General features: G+C 43.7%; 1 protein-coding gene across 1 annotated transcript in view; it reads right to left on the bottom strand.

Moving 5' to 3' along the window:
* LOC102907684 (protocadherin gamma-C4) overlaps positions 1-10,042 on the bottom strand; it is a 200,658-nt gene extending 190,616 nt beyond the window's left edge. Inside the window, exon 1 of the mRNA XM_042264442.2 lies at positions 1,138-10,042. Within this exon, the coding sequence (XP_042120376.2) occupies positions 1,138-3,558 (2,421 nt within the window). The 5' untranslated portion in view covers positions 3,559-10,042. The remainder of the gene's footprint in view (positions 1-1,137) is intronic.
* Positions 10,043-15,153: the final 5,111 nt, after the last annotated feature.

Genomic DNA, 15,153 nt, shown 5'->3' with positions numbered 1-15,153 from the left:
CAGACTCCCACAAGGCACTTCTTATGAATCATCAATACACACTAATGGGGAATATGTCTTCATTTTGTAAATTTCACTATAAGTGTGTGTGTGTGTGTGTGTGTGTGTAGGGAAGCTTTAAAACTGTTTCTCAAGTTGAAAGACAAAATTTCTGTCCATTACCCTCCATTTCATGTTACTTAAAGATATATTTTAAAACATACATAAAATATCCTAATGAGAGATTATAGAACTAAGATGTTTAGCAACAAAATCACAACCTGTCTAGATTATTATCATTTTATATTAACACAAGTAAAATGATGACTTTTGATGATTTTCACCACTATCACTTCTGGATAAGTCGATAGTCAACTCAGACAATGAAATGATTTAGCGAGACATAAGTGAGAAATAGAAGACAAATTTGTTTCTGATGCAGTTCTATTTCCCAAAGGAGACAGGCCTTACCACTCGCTCTTTCTCCTCACCCCTCACAGTATGACTAAGGGCTCCTTCCCAAGATGGGAGGTTCCACTCCCCACCCTTTTCTGAGACAGAGTACTGGGATTTTAGGCATGTTCCCCACCCCTGGAATGCCAATAGAAATCTAAAAGGGTAGGCCACTGTGTTGTGGCAACATGCCCGAGATCCCAGCACTCCAGTAGTCTGAGGCAGGAGGATTATAAATTTAAAATCATGCTGGGCTACAAAGTGAGTTCAAGGCCAGCTCAGGTATCTTATCAAGACCTTGTCTCAGCTGGGCGGTGGTGGCGCACGCCTTTAATCCCAGCACTCGGGAGGCAGAGGCAGGCGGATCTTTGTGAGTTCGAGGCCAGCCTGGTCTACAGAGCGAGATCCAGGACAGGCTCCAAAACTACTCAGAGAAACCCTGTCTCGAAAAACAAAACAAACAAACAAACAAACAAACAAACAAACAAACAAACAAACAAAAAGACCTTGTCTCAAAATGGTAGCACTCACCCAGCATGCATAAGCCCTTAGGTTTAATCTCCAGTGGCATGAAACAAAAATAAAAACACCCGACCACTACTGGGGTATAATGGAATATACTGTTCATAGAAAACAGTGCAAGCAAGTATGTACAGATATGAATTACTTCCATCGATATAGCTTATAAGGTCATTACAAGTTTACCTGAGAAAATATTTCCTGTTTATCTTCAAGCAGAGACTGGGGTGTGGACAGAAATTCCCTTTTCTCACAGCTCTCTTGGCTGATGAGCGTGTCTGCGTAGTTGGGCTGCGGGAAGATCAGGTGGCTCTTTCGAGAGTCAGCGGTGAGTGAGATCTCGCGGGAATAGGTCTGTAGAAAGGCGTGTACCCCGTCAACACCTACGAAGTTGGAGGCAGGAATGTCCGTCAATCCGTTGGCTGCAGTCTGGAGCAAGCGTGAGGAGTACCAGTGTCGCAGCTTGAGCATCAAGAGCACGATGACAAAGGCCAGGAAGATGCAGGAGACCACGGCCACTGCCACCACCAGGTAGAGCGTGAGATCTGAATCCTGGGGATCCACGGCCGTCCCAGTGCTGCCCAGGTCAGCCAGGAGTTCAGGGATGCTGTCAGCTACTGCTATGGTGAATGTGACTGTGGCGGACAGAGGAGGCTGGCCGTGGTCCTGCACAGACACCACCAGGCTCTGCTTCAGAGCATCTCTGTCCAGCAGGGCTCGGGCAGTGCGCACCTCGCCCGTGTGCAGTCCCACTGAGAAGAGCCCTGGCTCGCTGGCCTTGAGCAGGCGGTAGGACAGCCAGGCGTTCTGTCCCGAGTCTTTGTCCACTGCCACCACCTTCGTCACCAGGTAACCGGGTTCGGCAGATCGAGGTGCTAGTTCCACGCCAGTGGACCCATCTTTGGGGAGGACAGGGTACAGGATTTCCGGGGCATTGTCATTTTGATCTATCATAAACAGACTCAGAGACACATTGCTGGTGAGTTGTGGGTCCCCGCTGTCCCGCGCCATCACCCTTAGCTGCAAATCTCGGAATTGCTCATAGTCAAAGGACCGCAATGCATAGACAACTCCAGTGTCAGAGTTGATGGAGAAGTAAGAAGACAAAGGCACTCCCTGAATAGTGTCTTCCACCAGGGAGTAAGTCACGAGTGCGTTCTCATTGTGGTCAGCATCCCGGGCCTTCACTGAGAAGATGGAAGCCCCTCTGGGGTTATTTTCAGGGATGTAAACAGAGTAGGAGTCCTGTTCAAAAACTGGAGGGTTGTCATTGATATCTGTCACTAGCAGTGAGATGTGAGCTTGGGTAGATAGGGGCGGAGTGCCCTGATCCGTTGCTGTTATTGTGATGTTGTGCCCAGAGCTTTGCTCTCTGTCCAGTGTTCTTTCTGTTACCAAGCGGTAATAATTGTCGACTAACTTTTCCAGTTTAAAGGGTAGGTTTCCAGGAATGGAACATGTGGTGTGACCATTGTTACCAGCGTCTTGGTCGTGCACACTGATAAGAGCAATTACGGTCCCAGGAGGAAAGTTTTCTGGCACTTTGGTGGCGACAGAGGTGATTCCAACTTCTGGGGCATTATCATTGACATCCACCACAGTGACCAGCACCTTAGCCCTAGCCATGAGTCCAGCACCATCCTGAGCTTGAATTTCCATCGGATAAACTTTGTATTCTTCAAAATCCAGCGGTTCTTTATTTGTTAATTCTCCTGTGTAAGAATCCAACTGAAATTTCCGGACCACACTGTGGTCTACGTTGTGAAAGGAGTATGTTACTTTGCCATTAGCTCCCTCATCCGGGTCAGTAGCATTCACCTGGAGCAGCCGAGTGCCTAATGGGACGTTCTCAGGGACACTCACGTGGTACTCTGCCTGAGTAAATGATGGTGGGTTGTCGTTCACATCCACCACCTGAACACGAATTTGCAGAGTTCCCGAGAGTACTGGGTTACCCCCATCAGAGGCGGTGAGGATAAGGTAGTGGGTGGCTTCTTTTTCTCTGTCTAGAGGGCTCTGCAGTACCATCTCTGGCTGGTGTGGTCCTTCAGGTCCCTGTTGCACATCCAGGATGAAGTGAGGGTTGGCGCTTAGCTGGTAGCTATGAAGTGAGTTTATACCCACATCAAGGTCTTGTCCAAGAGGCAGAGGGATCCTGGTACCTGGAGTCGTTATTTCACTCATTTTTAATTCCAGCTCTTCTAACTGGAATTGAGGGGTGTTGTCATTAATGTCAACTATCTCTACTTCGATAGGGAAAAGCTTCATTTCATCCTCCACAAGGATGTTAAAGCTCACGAGACAGGGCGCGCTCTGGGCGCAGAGCTCCTCCCGGTCTATCCTCCCTGCAGTGACCAAGCTGCCGCTTCGCGGGTTCAGGGAGAAAAGCTGCGACCTACCTCTGGAGACGATGCGGATCCCGCGCTCCGCCAGCTCGCGGGGCTCCAGCCCCAGGTCCTTGGCGATGCTGCCCACGAAGGAGCCTTTGTCAGTTTCTTCTGGCACAGAGTAGCGGATGTTTCTAGCCCCGGCTTCCAATAGTAGCTCCAGAGAAAGGCACAGCAGCATCAGCCGGCTGCAGCCGGTTAGCTTCTCTGGAATCGCCATTGCTCTCTGGCTTCCCACTTTTCTCTCAATCTGTTATCAAGGGTATTGTTTTTCTGTTTTTCCAGGGTCTTCTTTACCTCAGTATTTAAAATAATTACAGCAGAGAGATATCCAGAGATACGCTGGGCAGTCTCAGGCAGACATTTTCAGTGTGGCATGATGGAGTACAAAGTCACACGTTTACATTTTTTTTTTTTTTTAAGTTGGGCGGGTAGTATGGAGCATGTATCCCTCAGGTTGGTGAACAGCGGCGCCCAGAGTCCTATCAAGTTACTGCATGTCTTGGAAATGTAATCAGGTATCCTTCCTTAAGTCCTGGTTTACCGTCAGGGAAAGAGTTAATTTTTTTTTTTTTTACAACAGTATGTATGTATGCATGCGGTTGGAAACAGTATGTATGTATGTATGTATGTATGTATGCATAGAGTGTTCATTTCCTTATAGATATGTTGTTAAATTGCATTGTGCCGGAGAACCTGGTGGTCCGAATTATCTGCTTTCCCTGTGTTCTATTAAAGAAATAAAAGAACTCTAACCACAAAGAATATCAGCCTTCCATTTATTCTGTTGTATAGTTTGACAATTTGATAATTTTTCAGGCCACAAAGAGAAGTTTGGAGGATGAAAAAACATCAAAGGGGGAGAAATCAACTTTCAGACTTCAAGGTAGAGCTTCAGGATCTGGACCACTCCACTTTCCTTCCATTTTGGTTTGAATATTTTCAGAACCCTGGGATTTTTGAAGACTGCATTAAAACATATCCTTATTCATCTTTTTTTCTGAATCAGCTATGTTAAAAAAGATTTAAAATTCCCCCAAAGGCAATATATTTTGAATAGAATAAAATTGGGGTCTTGGAATCTCACTAAAATATCACATGAATATATAATTTAGACTTCAAATTCAGAAGACAGAGAAGTTGTGATATTATCTTTCACAGATGAAAGAAGCCACTTCTCTATTTTTAGGGAGGCTGTAGGGATAACAGTTGTCCTATAATCATGCATTATATTCTCCAAGACGAGGTGGCCTTCTTTAACAGCAGTATCTTTTAACTAGGATGACGAGGATGTCACTTTCCTTTTACACATGGTTTGGAGATGGCCTGGCAGCGGCGTGGGGAGGCCACATGGACTCGTTTCAGGCTGGCTGGTGCGCCTCTGCAGCAGCCATGGAGCTCAACATCTGGTCCTTTCACATGGACAGAAAAATGGAACACCAGTGGTATGGCCAGGGTCAAAGTAGGCAAAGATATGTTATCCACCGAGTTGGCAGAAATGGAGAGCAGCTCCTGAGAAGTGCCTTCTAAGAACAGCAAGACATCCTTCTCTGCTGCCAGATCCTGACAGAAGGGAGTTCTTGGAAAGCTCAGAGTTCTTTAGAGCCTGGAGTAGAGCTGGAATATTTAGAATGGAGAACAAGGCAGAAGATGCAGTCAACAAACTGACAGACGAGATGAATGAATTGGATCTTAGTTTGAAGAAAAGCAGGAACAATTTGAGGATATGGAGGAGTAACTTCTCAACTTCACGCTAGTTCCGAGACTTGGTTTGTTTCAGAAAAGAACTTCCAGCTAGCACTCTTCCTTCTGCCAAATGTGCTGTGGTGGTAGACTCTTCTCAGAACTAGTCTGCTTTATCCTGAGCGTCGTCTCAGCTTTCAGATCAGCTGCAGCAAGGGCAAGCTTTGGCTGACTTTCATACATTCTGAACTACTAAGTGACAACATTCAGTGAAAGATATGCTTGTTGGCTAAGTGAAATGCTGGCAGATACGGGAAGTTATTATTATTTTGTTCAAACATGAAATGGGAAACTGGTAGTTGAAAGCAAACCAATTTAAGCACAACAACCTGAAAGTGAATGGAAGAGTGAGAGGTGGAAGCACGATTTTGAACAGATTCCAGAACAATTAGAAGAGAGGTGTGAAGATCCGAGAAGGGACAATTGAAGACGCTGTTACCACCAAGTACTTGGAATCATTAGTTTGCCCACAGTAGTGGCTGAGAGGATAGCGGGAGTCACTCCTTCCAAAGCCAGAGGTGCAGCCTTACAGTCACTGAAGTCACTGCTTTTGTTCCGGTTATGATGAAGTCCATAGTAAATCATTTAAAACCACATAGTAAATCATTTAAAACCACATGAATAAACCAGCACACACTGTACAAATTACACACATACATATATACACATATTTCCTGTCATTTTATCATGTTCTAAGCCCTGACCCACATATCACAGTGGCATGACACTCCGTGATGCTCTGCTGAAATACTTACAATATGACAGTGCATTCCAAGGTCAGAACATTTACAGTTTTTGTTTGTTTTGTAGTGATTAACCCTATTAAAAAAGGAAATTATCAGTGCATTGACTAATGTTCACTTATACACTCCTGTACAGAAATTATGGCTTTGGTATTACAGCAATAAAATGGTATTTTCTGTGAAGCATTAGTATAAATTATTTGGATATATAAATATATTAGGGATCTTTTCATTGTGGAGAAGTATTTTCTTGTAAATATATGTTAATTTTATGATTTCTTAGGTATTGTACGTCGTAAAGGCTGGATGGAGGTGTAGCTCAGTTGTTAGAATGCTTGCCTAGCATGCTTGAAGCCCCGGGTTCAATTCACAGCAATGCAGAAATCCAGGAGTGGTGTGCATGCTTGGAATACTAGCAGGAAGTTAGTGTCAAGAGGATAAGAAGTTTGAAGTCATCCTTGGCTTACACAGTGGGTTTGAGGTCAGCCTGGGATATAGGAGGTTTTTCAGATAAAAAACAAAATAAAGAAAAGGAAAAAAGCTGAATTCTTACATTAATAAATAACTAAATGAAACTTACAAATTTTCTTGTGCAATAATCATAACTTAAACAAATTTACCTGTTGGTTGTCTTCAGTAAAGAAAAATATTTGTCTTTGCTTAAAGGATAAGTCCCATAGATTTTGTTGATCTCCCATTGTGATCTTTAAAATCTAAGACTTTACAAATATTTAATGTGTCCCTTGATAAAGACGGTTTCTAACTACAATGTCTCAAGTTAGAGTAATTTATTTTTCCTTATCTGAGAGGAATATGGTATTGGCACTCTAGAGTTTGGCATTTCAGGAACAACTGAGACAGATGCTGGCAGCCAACTAGATAATGATAGCCATGGAAGACTCAGAAAACGAGGAAATAAAGGAAGGACTTAACAGCCAAATGAATTGTCCGTAGAGGGACAATTTCTGTTCTTATACAACTAAATACACAGTTTCTCAGAATCTCAAAGACAAGTATATGGACCTCAAGAGTAGTAATTGAGTGATGCAGTAAATCTCCTTCATTATCACAAGGAAGGAACTCTTTAATACAAAATAAGACTCTTCAGAACATGTTAGTATATGCAAACTTCTTCCAAAAGGAATTGTGAATTAAAGAGGCAAAATAAAGCACTCATAAAAATAAGCAGTAAGAGTGGGTGGTGGTGGTGCATGGCTTTAATCCCAGCACTCGGGAGGTAGAGGCTGGTGAATCTTTGTGAGTTCAAGGCCAGCTTGGTCTACAGAGAGAGTTCCAGGACAGCCAGAGCTACACACAGAGAAACTCTGTCTTGAAAAACAAACAAACAAACAAACAAACAAAATCAGTAACCTTGTAGTGCTTCCCACCCCCACCAACAAAAGACAAGCAGCAGCAACTTATAAAAGGCTGTACGTACTAAATGAAAATATTCAGACTCACATTATATATTTGACTCCAATATAAAATTTATGGCTTCACTGTTGGCACTACAGGCAATGTCCATGTGAAAGATATTTCTGGAACTAATCTGAAGAAACTAAGATTTTATGATAGGTGAAACCATGCACAGACTATATTAACAGGTGACGTCCCTAGTGTTGGAGCTAGAACATTATTACAGGCCCAAGATGACAGCTAGAATCCCTTTGAGGAGGCAGAGAACAAAAACTAAGGCAAGGCTTCCAAGACTGAACCTCCATCTGCCTGACAGTGCTATGCTGGGTACACTGGGGTCTGGCAGCAACTCCCAAACACTCATGGTAGGGACTAGGTACAGTGTAGTGACTGCCCACCACATAGGCCCTGGTAGGTTCTGTCTCTGAGTCCTCAGGGAGCAGTGTTGTACACACTTAGCTGTATGAGCCCCTAGGTTGAAGAACCACGTTAGCTGTCTGAAATATAGGATAAGAGAGTTGGCTCTTGTGCTTCAAGCTGGCGCCCACTTTTGTCAGAAGGTAGACAGGCTCCATAGTGCGCACTGCAGTGCCTTACCTAGTTGAAGCTCTCGGCAAAGCACCCTCCTTGTATTTCTGTGACAGTCACCCACCATCGCAGGGAGGCTAGGATGGCACTGAGCCAGCCAAACCCTGGTTATCATGCTGAGGATTGATTTAAAGGCAGTCTCCCAGATTACTACACAACTCTCGATGACATTTCTTGGTGCCAGGTCAGGAAGAAGCAGGAATTATGAAAGACTCCAAGCTCTGCTCAGAAGTGTTCAAGTATTCAGTGGAGGCTTGGGGTGAGTGTTCCCAGTCCCTCAGCACAAGGCACAACGGTACATATCTGTAATCCAGCATTCAGGAGGCAGAGACAGATGGATTATAAATTCAAGGCCGGCCTGTGCTACACAGCAGGACCAGGTCTCGAAGAAAAATAAGGGATCAGGATATGGCTCAGTATGTAACATTTGCCTAGACTAGAAAAGGCCCCAACTTCAAACCTCAGCACCACAAAAAGAAACGGGGGAAAAAAAAGAAAACAATGGCTTGTCTGGGAAGAAGAACCACTTTGATTTATTTTTTGTTTTGACAGCATTTCACTTTGTAGTCCAGGCTGACCTTAAATTCTCCGTCTTCTTGCTCTGCCTCCTGGGTGCTGAGGTGACAGGTATGCACCATCCCTCGGGGCAAGCCGAGCATTTTTGTTGGTGAAAATGCTTGAGTCATGCTTGTGCTGCAAAAAAGGGATGGCTCATCCCTGTGAAGGCACCGATGGCAAGACTGGACTGTAGAGTCTGCTTCCAGTTAGGATTCCATCTGTCACTAGGTGACAATTCTATAGCGATTCTTGGAGGGGCAACTGTCAGTTCCTTCTGCAACAATTTCACCTCTCCATTTGAGCAGAGCTCTCAGTTTGCTGTTTGGTTATTAATAGCAGTTCTTACCTACGGATGCCTGGCTGACGACTCTGTCGTTCTTGACCTCCACTTCAACTGGGACTTTGAAAATGAGTCTGTAGACTACCAACAATCTTCTATCCCATGCGGTTACTGCCTTTTTTTTAAAAAAATCAAAATCAGGCATTGCTGTAATCTGGGGGCAGTAGATCTATTGTGTATGAATTGTGAGATTGTGTAGAAATAACAGGAGAACTCTACCTTAAGGATGTCAATGAGGATTACCTGGAATGCGACGTAGGCGAGGACGGGCTCTTCTGCAAGATGGCTCGGCTGCACAGCTGTGTGTTTCATCGTCCAAGGCCTGACAGCGTCTCTAAGGCTTCATTTGGTCTAGAGCTGTCCTGCCCCGTGAACCTCACCGAGGCGTGGCAGTCCTGTTCCTCTGGTCTAGGGTTTCTTTAGCAGCAGTTCCCAATATTTACTGCTGTAGTGCTCTCCATTTCTGGAGTCAGACCAGACGGTTACCCGAAGTTATGTGACACCTTTGTAGAGCTATTCTCAGAGTCCGAATTTTTGAACGCCGTTATTAAGATGCTCTCCAGAATTTCCAAAACGGTCTGTGCCGTTGTCATTTAAGTCCAGGATGATTCTGCCTATGTGATTTTCGGTAGGTTTAATCTTCAAATTCGAGCGGCTTACATAACTTCGTTGGAGGATCTGCTGCCTCGATCCAGTCATTCTCACGCTGATCTCTGCTGTCTTGGCTAGATGGAGTCGTTCTCAGCACTCACCCCCGGATTCTCCACACTTAAACACTCAGCCTTCTCTCCGAATCACGCAGCGCAGTTGGTTCGTAAGTTCTCCGAGCAGAACAAAGACAGCAGGAAGGGAGGCGGCGCTTCCTGCGCTCTGCGCGCCTGCCCCGTGGGCGACTTCCTATCCACGCAGCCGTTGAGACGTGAGTTCACGCGCGGTAGTTGCTCTCAGCCTCCCAGGAAGGAAAAGGCAACGCCTCACTCGGAGCCATTAAATATCCTGATGATGATGACCCGAATACTGCAATCAGAGAGCAGGAGAAAGGGCGACGAAAATCAAGTGGTTCAAACAGCGCAGGGAGGCCGTGCATTTTTTTTGGATGTGTTTGCGAGAGCCCGCGGGGATGACTGGGTCAGAATGGCCACTGACTGGACGACAGCGGCACCCAGAGGTTCAGCGTGGTACCTATCGCAAATTGCTTCTGAAATTCCTCAGAAGAAGCCACTGCTTCATTTCCCGGACTTGTTTTAGAATATCAGCTATGTTAAAGTGAAGAGTATAAATTGTAGTTTTTGGCAAAATATTAATAAAATTGCCTTTTCACAAAATTTAAGCGAAGTAATCTAATCTATTACATTTGGACTTAAGAACCCTCATTCAATTTTTCCTCGATTTTTTTTTTTTTTTTCCCGGTGCTGAGGATCAAGGCCAGGACCTTGCGCTTGGCTAGGCAAGCAGTGTACATACCGCCCTTGGCAATCATTTTTGAAGATGATACACTGATGAAATATTTTTCTTTGAAAATAAAAGGGGTTGAGGGTGGAGGCACTAATTGCCAGGCATGGCGAGGCACGCCTGTAATCCCAACACTCAGGAGGTAGGAAACCAACCACAAGTTAGAAATTAGTCAGGTCTACATGGAGAGTTCTAAGCTAGCCAGGGTGACATAAAGAGGCATTATCTCAAAAAAAAAAAAGTTCTCTTTACTAGAGAAATCATCCACTGTTAAAAGATATACCACAAAATGTAATCCCGAGTTGGGGAGATAGCTCAGTGTATAAAACAGCCTGCCGGGCAGACACGAGGACCTTAGTCTAAATATGTAGCAGCCATGTAAAAAGCTGACGGCCACGCTGGCTCCTGTAACCTCAGTGCTGTGCCGGGTGGAGATAGGAGATAACGGGAGGAGGGGGCTTGCTGCCCGACAGCGTAGCCCCAGTTTCTGCGACAGATCCTGACTCACGGTGCAACAGAGAGAGCAATAGGATAGGTAGGCCACAACTTCCTCTGGCCTCCAGGTATGTGCACCGGCAGGTGAAGGTCTGCAAACTCTCTCTCTAACACTCTCTCTCTCTCTCTCTCTCTCTCTCTCTCTCTCTCTCTCTCTCTCTCTCTCAGGTGAAGGTCTGCAAACTCTCTCTCTCTCTCACACACACACACATGAAATAAAATAATAAAATTCTTACTGTAAATTCAAATACAAAATTTTCAGTATAAAACATTAAAAATACAAAAATTAAAATAACCTAGAATTGCATTAACTTAAAATTTTGCCTTTGATGTCTATTCCAATGCTTCCAATATACATACACTTTTAAAATTCCCCCAAATAATCTAAGCTATTTCATGAGTATTATTAGTTACTCATACCCCTTTTTAAAAATATATAGCTTGGATGTCAACTATCAATATACCCTGTGAGAGACCCCTCACCCCAATTCCCCCTAAGGCCCGGAGAGCTGAGGAAAGGGACATCTTAAAATAGCCAGAACCAAGTCAGTACCCCATTCCCAGACAGGGTGAAGTCAGAAGTTTTAAAAGTACAAAATCCTACTGTCTGGTGGTAACTAACCATGAGATACCCCCCTCCCCCAAGATAACATGACCAGATTTTGGAGATGGGCTGTAAAACTGACAGAGCAAAAAATAAGATAAAATAAAGTCCAAGCTCAGGAAAACTGGACCAATCAAGGGTGGACCCATACTAACCCCCTCCTCTCTGAAGAATTTTGTGGTTTCTGCCTTTAAAAGCTGTGGGGCGTTTACCCACCACCCCCACAGTTCCCCAGAGTTTTCTTGAGTGCAATCAGCAGGAAATATTAGATAGAAGGATTTATTGCGGAGAATCTTGCGGAGATAAACAGATAGAAAATAAAGGATAGCCTCGAGAGGGCCTGGAACCTATTCCAACGGGCCCCGACTATCTCTGGCCCAGGGTTTTTATAGAGACACCAAGGGGTGGAGCAAAAGACCTCCTCCCCCAGCACAGCCAAGTGCAGGCCATCTCAGACACCTGCACTCAGGCCCGTGGTCCTGATCATCCTCTATTCGGACCTGCTGGATAAAGCCACGAGGAACCCGAGAACGGGCTCCCACAAAAAGCTAACGTCCCCAAGAAAGAGGAACTCTCCTCCGTGCCTCGATTAGTCGTGCGTCGATTAGTCGGGCGCTGCAGATGAGGGCTCCCTGCTAGCTTGTATTGCACTGAGAAGTAAACCTTGCTATTGCAGTCTGGACATCTTTGGTCTACGGTGGTTTCTTTGGGGGTCCTAATCTGGGCACAACATCCTATTGTGGGGTATCCACCAGAAAAGACTGCTTGGACATGGGTTTAAGCCATAGAAAGTCTTTGCTAGCTGGCCAGCCACTACACTGGGTGTTTGGGATCTCAGTGTATCCCCAAGACTTTCTCAGGGTGAGTTTTTAAGCACAAAAATCACATCACATACTTCAGTTAAGAAGAACAGTTAGCCAGAAGTGGAACTACAGAAGCCAAAAAGCAAGGTTAGTACATTTGGATACTCTCTCAGAACTATGGATGTTGGTGGATTAGGTCTTTGTTTTCATTCTGGCAGGTTGACTGCCTATGTGCTGAGTTTTATGGCCTGAATGGTACTCCCATCATGGAGTCAGTTGTGCTAAGGTCTGGTCATCTACTAAGGTCTAAGGCTCTGTTACATACCCAAAGGAAGATGAACCCGTTCACAATGTGTAGGTGCTGATAAATCTAAACCAATAATGAGAACCTTATTTTTTAAAAACAATTCTTAGGATTATAGACTTAAAATGATAACTTTAGGGTAGTTTCTCAATTTTGATACTATTCCAAGCCAGATAAATCTTTTTTTTTTTTTGAAACAGGGTTTCTTTGTGTAGCCCAATAGACCAGGCTGGCTTCAAATTCACAGAGATCTGCCTGCCTCTGCCTCCCAAGTCCTGGGAATAAAGGCATGTGCCGCCACCACCCAGCTGCACAGATAATTCTCTATTATGTGAGTGTGTGGGAGGACAACTGCTCTGTGCCATGTTTAACATTATCTCTAGTCTCCTCTCACTATTACTTTCACAACTGTGACAACTGAAATGTCTGGACATTAATGAAGATCACCTCCTTCCAACCACTTTCAGAAACATAGGTTTACTCTGTTTACAAGTAGAGTACTTACTGCTAGCCAAGGATAGGTATATGACCACATTAGTCAAATGAAATCAAAAGGCAGACTTTCCCTTGAGTTCAAGCCCAAGAACCACAACAAATGTGACTGACTAAACAACTAAACAAACTAGTTAGTGAGATCACTGATCTCGATATTCAACTTGATTGCATCTGGAATCCAATGAAACCTAAGCTGCTGGGGACTTTCTTGAGATATTTTTTTGGATTAGATTATCTGGGGCAGGAAGGCTCACTCTAAGTTGGGCAGCACCTTCAAGTGACAGCACAGATAAAGTGATATGGAAGAAGGAAACTTCCTGCCTTCCTGCCCTCACTCTTTTTTTTTTTTTTTTGGTTTTTCGAGACAGGGTTTCTCTGCGTAGCTTTGCGCCTTTCCTGGAGCTCACTTGGTAGCCCAGGCTGGCCTCGAACTCACAGAGATCCGCCTGGCTCTGCCTCCCGAGTGCTGGGATTAAAGGCATGCGCCACCAACGCCCGGCTCTGCCCTCACTCTTAATGGCAAGTCTGGCCATACTCTCTGGTATGAGACAGGCTTTGTTAGATTACCCTACCCACATCCTGCAATTCAATCTAATAAATCCCCCTTACACACACACACACACACACACACACACACACACACACACACACACACACACACACACACTCTATCACTTCTGTTCCTTTGAAGAACCCTAACTAATACAGTAAGTAAATAAGACTTTGGAAGAGCTACTCTCTCAATTCATGGACAAGGGTGGAAGTTCTCCACTAACTGCTGGAAGGTAACTAGTGACCACAGCCTGTGGAGATTTACAAGTACAGGGATCAGAGCTGAAAGAACAGCAGAAAAGGCACAGATTCTTCAGAATCAGAAGAGAAAAACAATCTGTATTATATCGTGTGCAGAGGCAACTATATCGTACTTCAAGATCTGAACTGTCCAATCAGTAATCCTCAGCCATATATGGCGACTGAGCACTTGATGTGTGGCTGGTGTAAACTGGGATGTGTTGTAAGTGTAAAACACACCCTAGATTTTGAAGATTTAATTCAAAGTAAGAATGTAAAGCAGGTCATTAAAATTTTTTACATTGTGACTTATTATATTTATATTTTAGAAACATGGCTTGGTTATTTTCACTTGCTTTTAAGGATTTAAAATCACATCTATGGCTTCCATCTGTAGCCACATCATTTATGTATGTATGTATGTATGTATGTATGTATGTATGTATGTATGTATCTATTTATCTATTTATTTAATATAGAAAGCATCCTACTTGGTGTAGGAACTGCTGTGTGCCTTTAGTTAACTTGCTTTCTAACTTTTAAAATATATGGTGGATTTAACAATACATATGTTTTCTTTTGGGTTGAATCTTTGCCATTTCCTCACTGTGGTGGCTATTTTTGGTTGTCAACTTGACTACATCTGGAATTAACTAAAACCCAAACAGGGAGGGGCACCCCATGAGGGATGTTTTTGGCTTAATTTGAAGTGGGAAGATCCACTGCTAATATGGACTTTTGAGGTAGGAAGACACACCTTTAATCTGGGCCACACCTTCTGCTGGTAGCCTATATAAGTATAGGAAGAAGGAAGCATTTGCCCTTTGCCTGCTTGCTCTCTTCTGCTGGCAAGTCCATTCCTTCACCGGCATTAGAGCCTACTTCTTCAGGATTCCAGCATCTACTGAGCCGACATTCAGCCTTATGGACTGAGCAACTACTGGATTCTTGAATCTTTTGTTCACAGACAGCCGTTGTTGGATTAGCTGAACCACAACCTGTAAGTCATTCTAATAAGTCCATATATATGAGATATAGAGATTTATTCTATAAATTTTGTTACCCTAGAGAACCCTAATACACTCACCCCTAAAAATTTTAATCACAAAATACAGACAGATGTTCTCTCATTACTTACAGATTTTTTTTAACTTCTAAAGTATAAGTATCCACCTATAAGGAATTCTAAAGTTTTTAAAGGAAATTTTCAAATAATATGGGATTAGCAATTGCTTGTTATTCTTTTCAATCACAGAAAGGAAGCCCTGGGAATTAACTGCTTTCTTCAGATCTTTGTTTCACCAGCATTACAAATATAGGATGGAACAATCACACAAGTGTGATTTTTTTTTTGCATTCAGAATTTTTCCCATGTATCCATGAGATTTAGGGGAAAGAAATTTAGAATTTTAAGGACATTAAGTTAATGGTAATGTGGTAAAGTCTTAAGGTCAATAAAGAGCAGCGTTAAGAAAACATGTG

The sequence above is a fragment of the Peromyscus maniculatus genome, chromosome 19 (genome assembly GCF_049852395.1).
Source record: "Peromyscus maniculatus bairdii isolate BWxNUB_F1_BW_parent chromosome 19, HU_Pman_BW_mat_3.1, whole genome shotgun sequence".
NCBI classification, from domain to species: domain Eukaryota; kingdom Metazoa; phylum Chordata; class Mammalia; order Rodentia; family Cricetidae; genus Peromyscus; species Peromyscus maniculatus.
The sequence above is the reverse complement of the archived record's forward strand: the minus strand, read 5'-3'. Positions and strand labels throughout refer to the sequence as shown.